The following is a 20,462-nucleotide window of genomic DNA, read 5'->3' as shown; positions in this document are numbered from 1 at the left end:
GGGTGACCGTCCTTCTCGTTTCGGTGGGGATCCACTTGAAGATCCTGCGAAGCATGTGGAGGGTGTTGAAGCAGGAGAAGGAGACGGTGTTGACCTGCTTCGTCATGGGGAGGGTAGAGTTGAGGATGACCCCTAGGTTGCGTGCGTGGTCGGTGGGTGTTGGGGGTGTTCCTAGTGCACTCGGCCGCCAGGAGTCCTCCCAGGCTGAGGAGGTGGACCCGAGGATGAGCACCTCCGTCTTGTCCGAGTTCAGCTTCAGTCGCTGCTTCTCATCCAGTCGTCGGTGGCTGCAATGAGGGCAGTTTCGGTGCTGGGGTTGCTGCGGAACCCGGACTGGGACGGGTTCCCCTCCATTACATTCAAATATTGGCACATACTGGTGCTATAGATACAATCAGCATTGAATTATATGCTAAGCTTTCATAAATGTGGACATATAAACACAGCCGAAAGCTCACACTACATTTCATCCACCAAACCGTACTAAACAAAACCTTGAACAATCATTGAGAAAATAATTTATTTTTGTGCTTCGATATAAAAAATGTTGTCTTGCAACAAATATAGCTTACGTGGAACTCAGTGTCTAATCAGCCTGTTCCTCCACTGAAAGAAAAATATAGCAAGGTATATGGGACAGTTAGTGAATGTTTAGTGGATGGGTGCATAATATTCACGTTCTGCTTGTTATCATAGCTTTAATTGCCAGTCATAAATCCTCCTTCACAGCTGGAAATCGTGCTGCAATAGTGAAAATCTTGGCACTGCTCTGAGGATTTTCACCATTCCATCAAAAGCAAACTGATCATGTTCTCCTCATGTCTCTGTTTGTGCCTTGGCTAAGCAGTAACAACCAACTCCCTGAGTAAGAGAAATAAGGGGGTGGGAGACAGAATAAGTAGAGACTATGGGGCATAATATCTAGAACAGGAGATAATGATCACCAGCGAAGGTCATCCGCATTTTATTTATCGCTTCCTTTCCTGGACACAATTCGCCTTTTTATCGACGTATTATGAAGACGTCGTTAACATGCGATGGTGTCCAGGAAAGGAAGCGAAAAGACCCGCTAACATGCGATAGACAAACATGCGTCCGTAACTTGGAGCACGGCGACCGGGAAACACAGGAGGAGGGATACCATAGAGCTGACTGCGAACCTCGAGAACGGGTTGTGGATCCCCTCCCGGTACCAGCTTGATACTTACACGTATTGAGCGTTATTATTAGAATACCCACATACCCGGGTTATTCTGCTTTGAGAATTTCTACACTTAATTCTGGAGATATACTGACCTCATAAACCATAAGAGAAATTTTGACGCCTTATGATTCAACACTTTGGACCCTGAATCTGGTAGATTGTGCCACAGCCCTGAAGAGTCGTGTTGATTACACCCACACGACGAAACACGTGTCGGCTGATTGTGGACTCAATTAAACTACCCCCGTTACAAGACACACTTGGACATCTGCATCTGCTTTCATTGGCTATTACTGTTTTGCTTACGATTTATGTTACCTATGTTATACCTTGTGTTTGTGTGCGAGAGTATTGCTGTTTTCTATGCGATAGCATGTAGTCAGCACGTTAGCGGGCATTATATATTGCAGCTAACGTGGCATGCAGCCTGAAAAGCCCCTGTTTTACAGGCGCCTCGCACTCTGCAGCATGATAGTTGCCAAACCATACATTGCAGTTCATCATAAACTAATCTTGCCTGTCACCTAACATTAAGAATATTGATGATAAATTAGCAACAAATGTAACATTGAAAGCTAACATCAAAGGTATAATATAAAACTATTAATTGCTAATTTATCATCAATATTCTTAAGTTAGGTGACAGGCAAGATTATGATGAACTGCAATGTACAAGACAACGGCACCTTTTAACATGGTAAAGGGCTGCTAGTCTCCCTCCTGTGTTGTTAACAGTCTCAAAGTCCCAATCATCAGAAAATATACTGGGTGCGACAAAGTCACTCAAAGAAACCGTAAACTGATGTGAAATCTTCAATAATTCCACCGCACCATAAATGTCATAATCAGTTCTGTCCCATGCTATACCCCCAGGTATAGGAATGGCTGTGATGTTTATGGCTGACAGGCCTCTTCTTTCACGATGAGATGATTTGTAAGGTTTCAGGACCAAGTTGATTTTCTTACTTGCTGTGTCCATAGTACTATATTTCCCATCAATCATTCTTCCCAAGCTTAACACTAGTACAAGCCAGAGCAGGAGGAAAAATACACCTAATCCAATCCAAAATTCAACCCAAGGTGAAACCAGCTATGTTTTTTCCAGTAGATGAAGGAGTTCTGTTACTTTTTCCTTGAAGTTTTTCTTTGCTGGCTTATCCTCAGGTTCACTGGGGTCCTCAGAAAAGTTATCGAAGTTGATAAAATATCCAGAAGCAGTTCTGTTAATTGTTGGGATTGCATCAGGATTACTTGAAATCACTGGAGCCGTTTCTTGTTTCGCTATATTTGTATAGTCAGATGTCACATCATTGTAGACAGGCGTGTCTTGACGAACTGTTATTTGGGTTTCCAGAGGTACAAGTTCCATGGCTTTGTTGCATAGTCCTTCATTTCTTACTGCAGGTTTATTAAAAGTGAGAAGTCTTTCAGTTTGAACCTCTTGGATTGTAGCAAGATTCGGTCATCTGCTAGTTCTCGGGAGTCCACTGGGCCTACTACTTATCATCGGCCACATGTTGTGGTTTGACCAGGTCGATGGATACAACTCTGTTCTCCCTTAACCAGCAAGGGGCGGTAGTACTACTGATTTTGTTCCTTGGATTGCCAAAACAGGTACTGCTTTTCTGTAAGAAGGCCCAAATTCCTTCTTCACCGCGATCTTCTCTCTGACTAGATCCCCAATCTTTGGAATCCAGACAGGCCTTGCTGGGACAGGTGTTTTTTCTTCAGTGGGCGTTTGCTTCTGTATTGTATTACTCAGACTTCTTCTTGTTTCATTTAAGTCCTGTAAAACAGCCAAACGATCTTTGACATCAAAGAGTTTTTGTTCCACCACTAAAGTCTGACAATCGAGGTCTTCGATTATCATTCTAGTACCAAACATTAGTTCATATGGAGTGACTCCACCCAGAGAATTTCTTGGCAGATTGTTAGGACTACATTGGACACCTATTAGATGTTTGACCCACCCATCACCCGAACCTAATACCTTAGCTGTTATGGATTGCTTTATGTCACGTTTTTTTCTTTCCACTACCGCATTACCCTCAGGATGGAAGGGACTAGAATACCGCAATTCAACGCCCAAGCTAGCCATGGCCTCCTTGTAAGCTCGAGAGCTAAACGCAGGACCCTGGTCAGAATGTAGCGTGCCAATTGCGTATGTGCCGATAAAGAATCGCAAATCCTTTATAACAGTTCTGGCGTCAGTTGAGCGCTGGGGCCACATCCAAATAAATCTTGTGCAGGAATCCAACGTGACCATGATATATTTATAGGTACCATCCCTTTGTAAGGGACCACAGTGGTCCAGATAAACGCACGCTAGCTGTTTATCTGAAATCAGGAGGGGCGTCTGTGCAGGACGTTTCACTGTTGACACTTTTATTTTGTGGCAGATTTCACATTCTAGAACATAGTATCTAGTTTGTTTCCTCATGCGCGGCCACCAATATCTCTGTTTTAATAATGATACTGTGGCGGAGATGCCTGCGTGTGCAGATGCCAGTCCTTCATGTGCTGCTAAGATCAGTCCTAACCTATGTTCCATGTTTGGAATTGCCCTATCCCCCACTCCAGAGATTCGAGCAAAAGGAACATTATTCGCATCAGTTATTTATGAGTACTTTATTGGAAAGCCTTTCGGGAGTGTCTTACCACTGTCTTTAACTGAAGCAGTGACAGCTTGCATTATGTCGCTGTCTATTTTTGTTTTTGACCGAGTAATCGCAGCCACGGAAGCCATTAGTACAGCTGCCTTCGCGGCTTCATCAGCCAATGAATTCCCTGCAACGTAAACGCCATCACGGTGATGACTCAGCGTATGAATCACGTGAGTCTTTTGTAGTTCTTTCTGTAAAAGAACTACTTGTTCCCAAAGCGTTTTATGCTTAATTGTGCCACCTTTTGAGTCTTTGAAACCGTTTTGAACCCAGTTCTGCAGATATTCATTGTAAGACTGGACGCAGAAATACGAATCGCACACTATTAGTGTGGGGAATTCGCGATCGGTATTTTCAAGTGCCATCTTGAAAGCCTGTAGTTCAGCTCGGTGAGCTGTACAGTCTCCGAGTGATTGAGTTTTAGTGACCTTAGGACTGAATTTACCTTCGCGCCAACGACCTTTAACAATCGCGCACGCAGCACTATAGGCTTTTTTCCCCCCCAATTGCTGGCTGTGCTGATCAGTCTGTATATATTATACAGCCGGAATGTTCTAGAGGCAGAAATTCGGTCGGCAGAGGACATTCGTATTCGTATTGTAGGAATTCTTGTGTCTTCAAGTAGGGGTCAAAAAACGTATTCAACGTCTGTTGCAGCAAGAGAGTTAACCCATTGTATCCATCTTGGATGTAAAGCTTTCGCATTTGGAATGCTCGCTTTCGTCACTGCCTCTAAGGCAGGTACAGGTGTAACGATCATTATGCGTTTACCCTGCGCGAGAGCTCTCTCTTTTGCTACTGCAGTTTGAACCGCTGTCAGAATTTTTTCTGTTGAGGTGAATTTCATTTCAGCTTGTGTGTACAAGTGTGATTTGTAAGCAATTGGTACCTTTTCACCGTCATTAAAGTCAGAAACCGCATTTCCCTGGGATGACACGGATCACGAGATTGCGCGCATTGTTGCGTGTATCTAATTGTGTTTTTGCTAACATGTCTGTTTGTACTGAACGTAAAATTTCTATATGTTTCTGAGTCCAATTTGTTGGTTTGAAATCAGGTTTCATTAGTTCGTAGAGAGGTTTAACCCTTTCTGCGTAATTTAGAACATAAGTTCTTCCAAAATTTAGGAAATCTAGAATTGACTGTACGTTTTTCAGCGTCTTTGGAGGTTGGAGCAGCGCACATTTCTCAAGAAAGTTTGCTGCCAGGCTTTTGCCTTCACTTGACAATTTGTATCCTAAAAATAGGACGTTGAGGTGGACAATTCGTGATTTCTTAAAATTGAATTTATACCCTTCAGAAGCGAACCCAAGTATTATGGTGTTTACTCTTCAAGTGCACGTCCAAATCATCGTCTGTAAGATATATGTCATCGACATAAGATAATGCCTCATCATCGTACATTTGTAGTATTTCAGTTACTCTCGCTGAAAATAACCCTGGACTATTCTTGAATCCCTGGGGGAGACGGCAAAATTGTCGCTGTGTCCCCAAGATTGAGAAAGCGGTCAAGTGTCTACTTTCCGGTGGAATGTTTTGACAAAAAAAACCATTTGAAATGTCTAATGTGGTTTTATATTTTTTGCGCACATTGTTATTCATCAGTGCTGCACTATGTGAATTTTGTACTGCAAAAGTTTTGTAACAAGAGTTTAGGTGTCTGTAATCCAAAACAAGACGATATGAATTGTCTGGCTTGGAGACAGGAAACAAAGGATTGTTCATAGATGAGGTGCATGTTTCAATCACCCCTTGATATTCAAGTTGATCTAAGATCTCCCTGACTAGTTTTGTAGCTTTTTGCTTGACTGGATACTGCCTCTGTGCAGTAGGTTGATTTTTTAACTGAATTTTGTGGTGAGGAGAATCCTCATCACATCCTACGTGATTTTTATATAATGCTGGAGCTTGGGCCACAGCCCATTTCCTGGCATATGTATATTTTTTATGAATTGGAATGTGATTTGAGAAGGCTGGCATAATTATCTCTTTGCCGTGTGGGCACTCCCTAACAACTGCAGGTGGCCAGTCTCTTTCAGCTAGAAGTATGTCATAACCCTTGGAAAGCTTGTCCCAAAAGAGAGCTTTTATTTTTCTAGTTATGTCCCCCTCCATCCGGAGTGTTACTTCATATAACTTGTGGGGTACACTAACCCTGGTGTCAGCAGTTTCAACTTGAATGCATTCATTCAAGTCCACTGTCTCCAGATGATCCTTCAGGATCTTGCGAACTATGGTTACTTCTGCTGCGCTGTCTAGCATTGTCTGAGCCCATTCCCTGTTCTTGAGTTGTGTCCTCAGAATCCTCGGCATGTCTGATCTTTACACTTGCTACCTTCTTCTTGGTAAATTGAGTTTTCTTATTTTTTGGAACGTGCTGTTCGTCTTTGGACTTCGCGCGTTCTTCTTTATGTTCTGACCGTCCTCTTCTTTCTGATTTCTGCGGTGAAGTCTGAAAGGTACGAGAGGAAAGTGTATCATTTTCTTGATATCTATCAGGTTTTCTTAAAGTATCCCTATTTCTGAGGTTGCATCTCTTTTCAGAGGGTTCCCGTTGGGGAGACCTACCTCCTCGTTGAGATCTTCCTCTGAACTGGGAATGCTTCCCTCTAGGAAGCGTTTGTTTAGTGTTCTCCCACTTCTTTTTAGGAGTAGTGAGATTATTTTTTATAAAAGTTTTTTCAGGATTCTCTGTTAGTTGTGGTTTTAGTGGTATCCCACCCAAACTATCTCTACCTAGTTCTTCATAGGATTTTTCAATAATTCTGGCAAGCTCATAAGGTTGCTCAGTAATGTTTATTTCTTTTAATTTCTGGCGGATTGCCACTGATGCTGCTTCACCTCTAATGTTGGCTAATAGTATAGCCGAAACCTGTTTGAAATCTTTCAGTAATTTCATACCTAGATTTAAAGCCGGTTCTGGACCGAATTCATTTTAAATCTGTCTTAGAACAGCTGGTATTACTGCCATGGACGGAACACCATGTGTTTTAGTGTAGATTGAAGCAAAAACTGTAGCCCAAGTGTCACAATCCTCTATGTGTGGTGCAATCCCCATAGGTAAACAGATTGTCAGAATCCTGTGTTTCTCATGAGGCGTACTATCAGGAAATACCGCCTCTATTTGAGTAATTTTTTGTGCTAACCAGAACGGAATTTGTTCTCGTTTTACTGGTAGTTTACCAATTACTGACTGTATAGTCTGTGGTGTGATTTTATCTGTGTTCCCCTGGTGAGGGGTGTGCTGTGGAATTCTTACAGCTGGTTGGACTGTTAATGTCCGCATGACATATTGAACCAATTGTCTATGTATTTTAATTAACTGTTTTAGCTGAGCTAACAATTCTGCATCTGACATCCTATCAATTTCTGGATGTGGTGTATAGCTGGCTAGTACCGGCCATGTTGCTCCTGGTCAACCTAGTGGACCGAGCCTGGTATTGTGATTTTGATGTTGTAGGGCGCCTTTAAACCAGAGCTGCTGCTCTTGGTAAGTTAATGGAATTTCAATGTCCTCGAAAGGAACGTATTCCGCTGGAGGTTCCTCTGCTTTGTAGTAGTGGAACTCACGTGTTCCCGCATTTGCTGCTGGAAACTGAATCCATGAATAGAATACCTCTGTCTTCTGATATTCATGTGCCCCTATGACAACGATTACTCTGCCACCTCTTGCTGATACTCCATTGTTTATTAGTTTGTAAGTTATACTTTTCCTTACATTTACTGGGATGATTATAGCATCCGTATCATTTTCTAGGATAGCAGGGTCATCTAAGACCGCTTGAGCTGTTGCTGCAGCTCTCTCCAATTCTGTATCACTATCTGGCATTTTAGTCGGCTGAGAGTTTGCAGACCAAGTTTCAAGGAAACAAAGATTAGATGCACAATATTTTGGAACACTGTATCCTTCAACGTTGAACAAACCAAAAACTAATACATAGGATTTTCGTCCTACTCAGTTTTGGCGGATATTATCCTTCCACCCACTCCAGACGTCTTTTGGAGTTTTTACGGGAGAAAAGGGGTCTGTGTGAAAAGCACGACTGAGTTACTTTAGTATCTAGGGTTAAATTATCGCCTTACCAAACGTTGGGCGCCATGTAGTGTAGTTCCTATATTCCCAATAGGCTCTGCGCATTGGAATAATATCCTGCAGCTTAGACGTAGGACTCAAGTCCACTAGGTCTCTGCCAAATATATTAGACTTAATTGTGAGTGCCAGCTAGCTCAGAGGTCACTAGAACCTTTCTCGAGAGTACAAGAAGGGATTAGTCTCTGACAACCATATAACATGACAACTTTGTTTCCCCAGAATGAAACTCTAGAGTCGCGGAAACAATAGACGGCTATTTCACTCAGTGAGAGGTGCATGCTTTGTTTCACCAGAGTTGCTCAGAAATAGAGAGACGGGCGTTTTCAATAAAAGTATTTATTGAACAGTCTTATTTCTTAAGCATAAAAAATGCACTGCTACAATTGAAATGCTAGTTAAGAAGTACAATGCATATAATACGAATAGTATTATAAAATAGTACTGTAAAAGCATGATATGGTTTCTAAGCCATAAACATAGAATACATAAAATGCATAAAATACATACAGTGATAAAATAGTGGCTAAAAGTACTCAACTGATGCTTCTAAAATACGCCTACCCCGGTGTACCTAACCTAAGTTTAGTACGAGGGAGGAGTAAGTGTGGTGTAGCTTAAGTCTAGTAATTTTCTGCCAGGAATCTGTTTCAAGAATTCTCTAAGGGTCTAATCAGCTCCGTACCTTGGTTTTAGAATGATAGAGGTCTTGTATCTCTCTCTCAGGACTCGATCTCCCAGTAACCCGCAAGGGTAGCCTGGAAACACCCGAGCTGGATTTCTCGGCAAGAGAAAAAACAGCGTCTTCTCAGTGCGTCAGTTGGAGGGTCGGCTTCCTTCGGCACTTGCAGCAGCAGGGCGTCGGGCAAGTAGTTAGTCGATCTGCTCCTAAACCACCGTGTGTTTGACTTGGCAAATGTAGGCATATTTATACTTTGAAGGTGCCGAGTTTGACGTAAGATTGGACATAATATCGTCACTAGTGCCTCAGTTCCTTGAAAACTCCAGGAGTTCTTGGATAAATTAGTATTGAAGCAGGGCGAAGTCCCTGACTGCTGAAGGCTGGTTTTTCCAAGAAATCGTTGTGGATTCTCGGAGTTTAGTGGAAGTAGCCATGCCGTATTTGGGCTGCACAGGCTAAGACTAAATAAGGCAATGATTCCTATGCCTATATAAGTATTGGGTGAATTATACCTATATATGGGCATGAATCAGGAAAATTACACTAGGGTCCTAGATTCCCACATAACATCCTATTCCCTCTCCCAAAATCACTCCCGCAGCAGATCATCATGTTTGAAAACTTTGGGTAAGTCAGAGAAGAAGCACAACTATTCCAAGTGGGAATCAGCTACTTCCCACCATTCTCCAACTCAGGAGAAGACATGAGAGCAATACTGTGCCACCTGGTCTCGCTCCTGAGGAGCTGATTTTGAATCTTGTTCTGATGCACCCTGGCTTTTCCCGGTCTGTCAGCGACATACCAACATTTTGAGGCCCTTGCACTATATGGCTGGAAGGAACTGGACTAGAAAAGTACCTACTTCAAAGGAGGGAGGTGCAATACGTAGGCAAATCGAAGGGAATATGGGATCAGAGTGTGAAGTGTAGAACTTTCTCTGTCGAGAGAAAAGAAAGGTCCTTAGAGGGCCCTCTGGAGACAGCAGATTAACCTGTAGAATTGCAGGATGAAGAGAAGACTGAGCATATGGAAGCAGGCAACAGACTAGGTTAAAAAAAAAAAGAAAACAAATAGACAAACATAGGAATCAGTAAGCAGTGGCTAAGCTCCAGGGTAACCCAGAGATAGATGAGAAAGGTGCCTCATATTTTGAGTTGAGAACATTTACAGATGGTTAAAAAGAGGGCTTTACAAGTGCTGCTGCAAACCAAGCAGAAGATACACTGTAACAATGTTACATGTTTGGGGGTTTTATTGCATAAAATGGAGTAGTATAAAAACATATTAAACAAAGAACCTTAAATGTGAAAATTATTTAAATATTTCATGATTCCATGTGAAATATGGATTTCATCATCATAATGACAGTTCCCATACCACTCTGCAGAGCTTTAGCATTGTCAGGGCTACCAGGATTGTGTGGCATGAAGGCCCAAATTATGCAGCTTGATGATTTAAATTATGGAGCAAAAGAGAAACGTATGCAGCACATTCTCTGATAGTATTATTTTCATTCATTAGATATACACTGCAGAGTTCTGGAACTCCCTTCCTCTTTCTTTGCGTTCTATCCCCATTCTCTCACACTTTCGTAAAGCGCTAAAAACTTTTCTGTTTGCCCTGGCCTACCCCCGCTAAACCTCCTGGCCCTGTCTGTTCTGTCCTCTAGAGCTCTCAGCGCCAGGAAGCCGCTTTGGCCATCGTGCGCTCTACAAATAATTTCATTCATTCATTCATTCAGAGTATGCTAAATATGGAACAATTACAGTTAAGCTATAATTATGTTGGAAATGCTGCAGTCACAGATTTGCACTCACCAGTCTTCTCCGTCCAGACATTCAATTCTTTTGCCAGTTCGGGAACCACCAGGAATGTACGCCAACCTTGCCTCTTCTTGGATTTAAGGATGTCACCGAAGATGTGGTCCCCAATATACAGGATGTCCTTGCCTTTCACTCCGAGCAGGTCACACACCACATCAGAGGAGCCTGCGTGAGAGGAAGCAAGAGATCAACATAACACACCAGACATGGCATTGAGTTATTAGGACTGGCACGTACCACTATCCTTTTCAATCCAGAAAACAGACTAACATGTCCACTTCTCAAATTAATTTTATATTTCCCAAGACTAATTTACCACTAATCCTTTTCTGGTTCCGGAGTAGCGTGCTACTCGCCGAAGAGTGCTTCAACACCTCATCAGGGGTAGCAAGCGCTATATTAATGCAAATCTTTTCCTCTTCTATCCCCCCACTATCCTTAGCAATCCAAATAACAGACTAACATATCCACTGCTCTAATTAATCTCATATTTCACTATACTAATTCACCACTAATCCTTTTTGAGTTCCGGAGTAGTATGCTACTCGCCGAAAAAGTACTTTGGCGCCTCGTCCGGGGTAGTAAGCACTATGCTAATGCAATTAAAATATAATACATCACTCATATGAAAGAACAAGCAGCGCAATTCATCTATCAACCTCGGAACTGGTCATGTTTAATAAAACACCAGCGCATAACTTTTACACATGTAATTCTATAGACAGTTGGTCCTTGTTTAATGTGCTCGAGGAGATGGCAGCCTGACAAATGCTACAAGAGCCAGTTCCATTACAAAGGTTTAGCTGGTGGTCTGGCCTCTGATATACACATCAGAAGGCCCTGATATCATTTCCCTTCCAATAGACTTCAAGTCTCACTCATTGCAAGTGGCTGTCACGCATCTGGAGGCCGAGTTGACCTCTCACTCACACATGTTTAATGTCAGCCCTGGTAAGAAGGCTAGAACTTGCAGAGCAGCTCCCAGAAGCTGTAAATACTTCATAAGGCTATTTTATCACAATGGAAGCCCTGCTACATACCCCTTCAGCTAATGGCATGAGCTGCTTTGGGCACACCAGAGTGCTACGTCATGCCTACTTTAATTAAGTTTTGCTATTGTTGTATTTATTTTAGATTTATTTCTATTATTATTTTATTACTTATTTCAAAGGTTGCGTGACATCACTTCCACTGATGTCATCAAATATGCTAATTAGGTCTTAATCCCACAATTTCTCAAAACTTGAGCGCTCTACCTACATCATAGCACGCTTGCTCGTGAGCTGAAGGAATACTCTTGCTCTTACCTCCGGAGTACACTGTACAGTGTTGGTGCGGTCCAGTGTAGGTTCCAATGCGCAGCTTTCCTGTGTCCTGGGACCAAATGGAAATACAGTCAGAAATATTCTAAATGCAATGCAATGCATTGCTCAGAAGTGCAAATGCTTTTTAGTAATAATCCTGTTACATCAGTACCTTAACACTACATTAAACATGTATATAGTGCTTTACTCATGGCAGGCTACAAGTACCAAGTGGACAGGATCCCCCACTATTTTTAGAGGGGACGCTGCACCCCTTAGCCCAAGACCGTGGGAGCAATGTCCCCGAGTGCCCCAGCAAATGCCTTTATTTGTATTTGCAAACACTGTATGGCATAACATCATGCTCCCTTTGAAGTGTCATTGGAGTGTATAACACGTCTTTCCCCTGGCAGCGTCATCTATTTTTATGTGAGATGGCCAGGAGGCAATTTTCTTTGGTTAAAGTAACTGTGAATCGCTGCCATTACTCAGCATTAACTCTTTCAGCACTTAAAGAGGCAGGAATATGAGGCACTTAGATGTTTGCAGCTGGTGAACGAACACCAGCAGTAAGGAAAGACAGAAAAGCAAACTAGTTTAAATGAAATATGCCGGTTTATGTCTATATACAGGTGATAACAAATTAAAAATGTATTCACAAAGTGGCTCACTTCTCTATAAAAAAGTTGTCACTTTCAGTCTAAGTATTGATATGTAGAAAATTGAGGTGGTGTGTAAAAAGTAAAATGGAAATAAAAAATATTATGTTGGCATTTCTGTGTGATTACATTTTTGTTTTTGTAAAGAGCACTATTGAGGGTTCTGTAACTTGTGACATCACTTCCCGTGACGTCATTCAGTGTGATGTCATTGAGAACTGCCTATGCTAATTGGTCTCACCACTATTTTATTTAGCGCTTGTGCCCTGAGTTGTGAGATGAACATTCTCAAAAGCATTTACAGTACAGTCAGCGCAGGAGACGAAGGGGTCCCACGGGATCCTGATTCCAGCAGGTATTTATGACCGGGTGAAATGTACTGAATTTGTCATGGTGAGGTTTTCTTACACTGGGGACAATTCAGAAAGCCTCCACCTTGTCTGCAGAGCAGCAACCTGTAGACCGTGAGAGGGCCTTCTTAATTTCACTTTCACCTGGGCCCAAAACAAAGGCCTGAATTAAAGGGCCACCAGGTCATCTTTTCTTCAAGTATAATTGTGGCTTTCAGCTGTCTAGAGCCTAATACCAAGATGTCAATGCAATGGAGAGAAACAAAGGCACACAGCTTGTTATCGCTTCGCAAGCTCTTAGGAGAAACTATCATTTAGAGGCAGGTTTTTGACTTTGTTCAACCCTCCCCTCTCCCACATGTAAGAGATGTACATGCAGATGTGAGAATACCAGATGTATCTCTGTGTCTGAGTAATTACACAAATAGCAATATAAATGGCCCTTCCTAATTTATTTAAATGTTTTATAGCACTAGTCATTCCAGTGTAAGGTGTCAGAGAGCTTTATATCACACACAGAAGGGAAACAATTCATTCAACTGTCTAAATCAATGCACAGGAAATGTTACATAGGTCAAAAATCGCCCATACTTTGTAGATATTATATGTTAGGAGTACATGGTCAGGAGAAATACAAAGTCAGGATGTATAACGTAGCTCAGTCATTTGTGTTGTATGTACTAAAAAACTTCATTAAACATTTAATTACAACCCAAAGGAACCCTCCTTTGCAAACCTGGAATAACAACAGATTGAGAACAAGCATTAGGAATGCATTAGGGCTCGGGTTTGTTTTAAGTTAGAGATAATGGCATTGTAAATGGCAATGTGTTTTAGGCACTCTGCACTACCACTCTGCACTCTGCACTACCAATCTGCACTCTGCACTCTCAATCTGCACTCTGCACTACCAATCTGCACTCTGCACTACCAATCTGCACTCTGCACTACCACTCTGCACTCTGCACTACCACTCTGCACTCTGCACTACCACTCTGCACTCTGCACTACCACTCTGCACTCTGCACTACCACTCTGCACTCTGCACTACCACTCTGCACTACCACTCTGCACTCTGCACTACCACTCTGCACTACCACTCTGCACTCTGCACTATCAATCTGCACTCTGCACTACCAATCTGCACTCTGCACTACCACTCGCACTCTCAATCTGCACTCTGCACTCTCGCTCTGCACTACCACTCTGGCTCTGCACTACCACTCTGCGCTCTGCACTACCACTCTGCGCTCTGCACTACCAATCTGCACTCTGCACTACCACTCTGCACTACCACTCTGCACTACCACTCTGCACTCTGTACTACCACTCTGCACTACCACTCTGCACTTTGCACTACCACTCTGCACTACCACTCTGCACTTTGCACTACCACTCTGCACTACCAATCTGCACTCTGCACTACCAATCTGCACTCAGCACTACCACTCTCACTCTGCACTCTGCACTACCACTCTGCACTACCACTCTGCACTACCACTCTGCACTCTGCACTACCACTCTGCACTACCACTCTGCACTACCACTCTGCACTCTGCACTACAACTCTGCATTACCACTCTGCACTCTGCACTACCACTCTGCACTCTGCACTACCACTCTGCACTCTGCACTACCACTCTGCACTCTGCACTACCACTCTGCACTCTGCACTACCACTCTGCACTACCACTCTGCACTACCACTCTGCACTCTGCACTACCACTCTGCACTCTGCACTACCACTCTGCACTACCACTCTGCACTCTGCACTACCACTCTGCACTACCACTCTGCACTCTGCACTACCAATCTGCACTACCACTCTGCACTCTGCACTACCACTCTGCAATACCACTCTGCACTACCACTCTGCACTACCACTCTGCACTCTGCACTACCACTCTGCACTCTGCACTACCAATCTGCACTCTGCACTACCAAACTGCACTCTGCACTCTCACTCTGCACTCTGCACTACCACTCTGCACTACCACTCGCACTCTCACTCTGCACTACCACTCTGCACTACCACTCTGCACTCTGCACTACCACTCTGCACTCTGCACTCTGCACTACCACTCTGCACTCTGCACTACCACTCTGCACTACCACACTGCACTACCAATCTGCACTCTGCACTCTCAATCTGCACTACCACTCGCACTCTCAAACTGCACTCTCACTCTGCACTACCACTCTGCACTCTGCACTACCACTCTGCACTCTGCACTACCACTCTGCACTACCACTCTGCACTCTGCACTACCACTCTGCACTACCACTCTGCACTACCACTCTGCACTACCACTCTGCACTCTGCACTACCACTCTGCACTACCACTCTGCACTCTGCACTACCACTCTGCACTACCACTCTGCACTACCACTCTGCACTCTGCACTACCACTCTGCACTACCACTCTGCACTACCACTCTGCACTCTGCACTACCACTCTGCACTACCACTCTGCACTCTGCACTACCACTCTGCACTACCACTCTGCACTCTGCACTACCACTCTGCACTCTGCACTACCACTCTGCACTCTGCACTCTGCACTACCAATCTGCACTACCACTCTGCACTCTGCACTACCACTCTGCACTACCACTCTGCACTACCACTCTGCACTACCACTCTGCACTCTGCAATACCACTCTGCACTCTGCACTACCAATCTGCCCTCTGCTCTACCAATCTGCAGTCTGCACTACCAAACTGCACTCAGCACTCTCACTCTGCACTCTGCACTACCACTCTGCACTACCACTCGCTCTCTCACTCTGCACTACCACTCTGCACTACCACTCTGCACTCTGCACTCTGCACTACCACTCTGCACTACCACTCTGCACTACCACTCTGCACTCTGCACTACCACTCTGCACTCTGCACTACCACTCTGCACTACCAAACTGCACTACCAATCTGCACTGTGCACTCTCAATTTGCACTACCACTACCACTCGCACTCTCAAACTGCACTCTCACTCTGCACTACCACTCTGCACTCTGCACTACCACTCTGCACTCTGCACTACCACTCTACACTCTGCACTACCACTCTGCACTACCACTCTGCACTATGCACTACCACTCTGCACTCTGCACTACCACTCTGCACTCTGCACTACCACTCTGCACTACCACTCTGCACTCTGCACTACCACTCTGCACTCTGCACTACCACTCTGCACTACCACTCTGCACTCTGCACTACCACTCTGCACTCTGCACTACCACTCTGCACTACCACTCTGCAATACCACTCTGCAATACCACTCTGCAATACCACTCTGCACTCTGCACTACTAATCTGCACTCTGCACTACCAATCTGCACTCTGCACTACCAAACTGCACTCTGCACTCTCACTCTGCACTCTGCACTACCACTCTGCACTGCCACTCTGCACTACCACTCTGCACTACCACTCTGCACTACCACTCTGCACTCTGCACTACCACTCTGCACTACCACTCTGCACTCTGCACTACCACTCTGCACTCTGCACTACCACTCTGCACTCTGCACTACCACTCTGCACTCTGCACTACCACTCTGCACTACCAAACTGCACTACCAATCTGCACTCTGCACTCTCAATCTGCACTACCACTACCACTCGCACTCTCAAACTGCACTCTCACTCTGCACTACCAGTCTGCACTCTGCACTACCACTCTGCACTACCACTCTGCACTCTGCACTACCACTCTGCACTACCACTCTGCACTCTCACTCTGCACTACCACTCTGCACTCTGCACTACCACTCTGCACTCTGCACTACCACTCTGCACTACCACTCTGCACTCTGCACTACCACTCTGCACTCTGCACTACCACTCTGCACTACCGCTCTGCACTACCACTCTGCACTCTGCACTACCACTCTGCACTCTGCACTACCAAACTGCACTACCACTCTGCACTACCACTCTGTACTACCACTCAGCACTACCACTCTGCACTCTGCACTACCACTCTGCACTCTGCACTACCAATCTGCACTCGCCACCAGACACGGCGGACTCGTGGAAAATTAATGAAGTGACCTAGAAGGTGAGGATGGGATACTCCGCTACCATCGAGTTCGTAGAAGAACAAGATTACATACGAAAAACAAGCAGCACAGAAAGCATCACTTTCGCGATCGCAATTGTTTAAACAAGCAGCACAGAAAGCATCACTTTTGCAATCGCAATTGTTTAAACAAGCAGCACAGAAAGAGATTGCTTTCGCGATCGCAATCGTTTAAAAAAACGAGATCTGATGCATGTGATTCTCTACATTGCTGGCCGGCTGTTCATGCGCGCACACAGAGCTGAAGGGAAAAAAACACAGCAGTGCACACGCTCCCAGCACCATCTGCCTTCAATTACCGGCACCTCGGACAGCTGGTAATTGAGGATTTATGTATTCTTCTGCGCGTGTCCGAACACTTTATGCAGGAAGTGGACATTGACAAATTCCTAAGTCCTATGGCGTGCTGCCTTACTTAAACACAGCCTTGCCTGGACCAATTACCATGCACATGGCAAAATACCACACGCAAAAAATGCGCGCTTTCTGGAATGTGGCAGCCCGGACACCTTTCAGAATTCTTTTTTTTTCTAATACATAAGAGCTCGGAAACTCCGCCCCCACTTCGTGGTGACGTAGGCCCGAGCCCTAAAAAAGGAATACAGATCTAAACCCATCGCTTGCAGTTTGCCTGCAGCTCCTTGGTTCCACTTAATAGCTCACTGTATTATAACACAACGATTGCAACTTTTGAACTGAAAGTTGCAAACGGATCTCTGTGTCACAACCAGGAAGCCACTGACCTATCCACATAAAAATACAAATTTGCAATGTGTAATTTACACGATGTGTTTTGCAGCAAGTACATCAACCCTCTAACCTACCTTATGAGTCTAAATTGGAAAATACACAGACCTCTCTAAAACTGCATTAACTATCAGAGTTATCTTATAGTTATTATAATACTCCGAAAATTGCTGGGCACATAGAGATCTTTTCCACAGATGTCTTAACCCTGTAAGATATCTCAAAATATATCATCTTCATGACCTATTAAGCAATTTCAGATGTATTGTCACAATTGTCCTGCTTGCTGTCAGTTTCTCTCCAGCAAATTTGTATACGATAAATGTATACTTTGACTGTCAGACTCAGCTTTTCATGACTCTGCCCCTTGTGAGTCTACTCCCTTTCCTCTGCCACACCTTGACCCCCAACGTATGGGTTCCACATCCCTGCCAGGTTTCACTCGTCAGGGTTCTTCAGTACAATGCATACAGGGCGACGGTACCTCACCAGCGCACGGAAATCTACTGTCACGCAAAATAAGCTATTTATGAGCTCAGAATGGTGTCTGGCGTGCACCGGGCAGCCTGCAACGCGGCCCTGCTGCAAGATTTAATTAATCAACATCTTTCCTGTTGTGGGTCCGCTAGCATGTAGCTGCTGTCTGCAGAACTGTGGAAAGGTAGTTGTCATGGTAACGAGCAGCGCTGTGTCTAATCTCTGGTTTAAGATGTTTGCGTTTTGTGGCGGTCGGGCCTCGCAGCTCAGCTTTACAGGGCCACCACAGACACCTATATGTGCAAATTAACAACATTAGCTCGTTATCGTTTTATTTTGGTATTTAGACCTTTCAATGCCCTCTTTAACGTTTAATGACACCCGAGTACTTAGGTGCTCTGATGCTGTTGAAAGGTTCCTCCTCTGTGCATGAGCTGGGGGTACAAACCGGCCTCTGTCCCACTTGTCATAGGCCTGCCCTGCCCAGCCTGGGAGGCTGTCAGCATGATCATAACCTCTGAAGGGGCAGCACAGAAGAGCTGAACTGTCACTAAGCCAACATCTGTGGCCAGGAGCAGCTGAAGAGCAGGGCAAGGCGCTTAGCTCAGCTGACCTTTCTACCAGTGCAGAATGAGTAGTTTACAAGTGCATATGTCATGTTTGACACCTTCAGCCATTCCTCAGTGCAGCTTTTAAGCCTGCTGGGACAATTGCACTCATAGATCTAACTGAAACAGTGAAACCACAAGTTCCCAAATGCAAAGCGCTGTTGTCTAAAGCTTCAGAGGCAGAAGATGCCACACATAATAAGAGGCCACGTGGGAGCTAAGCATCCTTCAACATGTTTTTTCAAGAGAAATTGTGATTCATTGGGGAAAGTCCATGTAAGCAGCTTTACTAAACTATTTGGAATCACTTCCCTTTTTTCCCAACCACAAAGCTAAATGAACAAACGATATTATTTTTGCTTCACATAAAAAACTTCAATTAATTGAATTATGAAGTTCCTAACTTAAATCACTTGTATTTTAAGGCAGCCATCTAAATAGCTCTCCTGCCAGGTGTGGGTTCTGTTTTTTACTTTACACCATGGTATTTGTAGTTTTGCTTTTCCTATCAGAGACGAGGGACTTCAAGTACCATCATGCATTAGATACTTGTCTGTTGGACTCGCACAGAACGATGTGAGTTCTATCTGCAAAGGTCCATTGAAGGATTTCTCGGGCACACTGGTGACAGGTGATCCTTCTCCTGCAATGTGGCCTTTAGGTTTATTTGTGTTTTCATATTGACAACTCCCACAGCACATGCATGAACAGCAGCTTTGGTTATTTGACTTTTCAAAAGCATGCAGGGTCTATGGAGAAGAGGACCGTGCACAAGTTTGTATCACAGAGGCGAGAGTGGTAGGCGGCCTTCAAGGACCTACTGCTGGCAGGGGAGCATCGGTATGGTCGGGGCTCACCATATGGTTAATATACCATGATGGGCATTCCTGCTGCTCTTAGGGCAATGCTACTGCTGAGAGTCAGTGATTATACCCTAGCGGAAATTCCTGCAACTGGTGGATGACATTTCTCACCATTGGCCAATAACTAAGTTTGCCTAAAAGTGTCACACAAAGTGTCCCACATGAGCCATGGCAATGTAACCCACTATCGAACTGCAACCTTGAAAATGTCACACATAAGTAAGCTAGAAACTTGGCATCCCTGGTTCCAGAATGTATATTGTTTCCAATTCCAGCACTGGGTGCAGCAATCAACCAAGTGTTGGGGTCCATCCGCCATGTAACGCTTTCGGTTTGGCACTGCTTGGCACAATTGCTCTGTTTCCTGAGTCAATAGCACCATCTTCAGGCTACTATAGTGAGTGACAGCCTTCTTTTGAATCACCTTACAGTAATTAACACGCCTCAGATGTTCATTACTAATAACGTCTTTTGTTATGGTACTAATAAAAGTTTAGGGTCATTCGCTGGCTGCTGTTAGTGCTTACTTGTCAGAAATCCACTGTCTCCTGATACAACAGTTCTCACTTGGTTACAATCCAGCCAATGAGCCACCCTTCTCTCTCTGTCCTTTGTAGTGCTTAATATGTAAAAGACCAAGGGGCATATTTACAAGCCCCTATAGCCACAGGAATGTCACTTTTAACGACATTCCTGTGGTGTACGGGCTTCGCCTTATTTATAAGGTGGCATTAAGCCACTTGTGGTTTAACGCCGCCTTGTACATAAGGCACCCTCTCATGCTATACTTAGAGTGAAAAGTGTGGGCAATGGGTGATGCCGTGGGCGTTCCGCCACAACACCCATTGATTTTGACACTGACCCCTATATACACGGGTGGCGTAAATAGGAGGCAGAGCCAAA

At 44.3% G+C, this 20,462-nt stretch overlaps 1 protein-coding gene across 3 annotated transcripts in view; it reads right to left on the bottom strand.

Moving 5' to 3' along the window:
• LOC144791966 (cytosolic purine 5'-nucleotidase-like) overlaps window positions 1-20,462 on the bottom strand; it is a 409,269-nt gene that overhangs the window by 23,908 nt on the left and 364,899 nt on the right. For all 3 annotated transcript variants that reach the window (XM_078666825.1, XM_078666826.1, XM_078666824.1), the window contains exons 12-13: window positions 11,770-11,836; window positions 10,457-10,627 (exon numbers count right to left, since the gene is read on the bottom strand). In XM_078666825.1, the coding sequence (XP_078522951.1) occupies window positions 10,457-10,627; window positions 11,770-11,836 (238 nt within the window). The remainder of the gene's footprint in view (window positions 1-10,456; window positions 10,628-11,769; window positions 11,837-20,462) is intronic.

The sequence above is a fragment of the Lissotriton helveticus genome, chromosome 11, assembly GCF_964261635.1.
Source record: "Lissotriton helveticus chromosome 11, aLisHel1.1, whole genome shotgun sequence".
Classification (NCBI taxonomy): domain Eukaryota; kingdom Metazoa; phylum Chordata; class Amphibia; order Caudata; family Salamandridae; genus Lissotriton; species Lissotriton helveticus.
The sequence above is the reverse complement of the archived record's forward strand: the minus strand, read 5'-3'. Positions and strand labels throughout refer to the sequence as shown.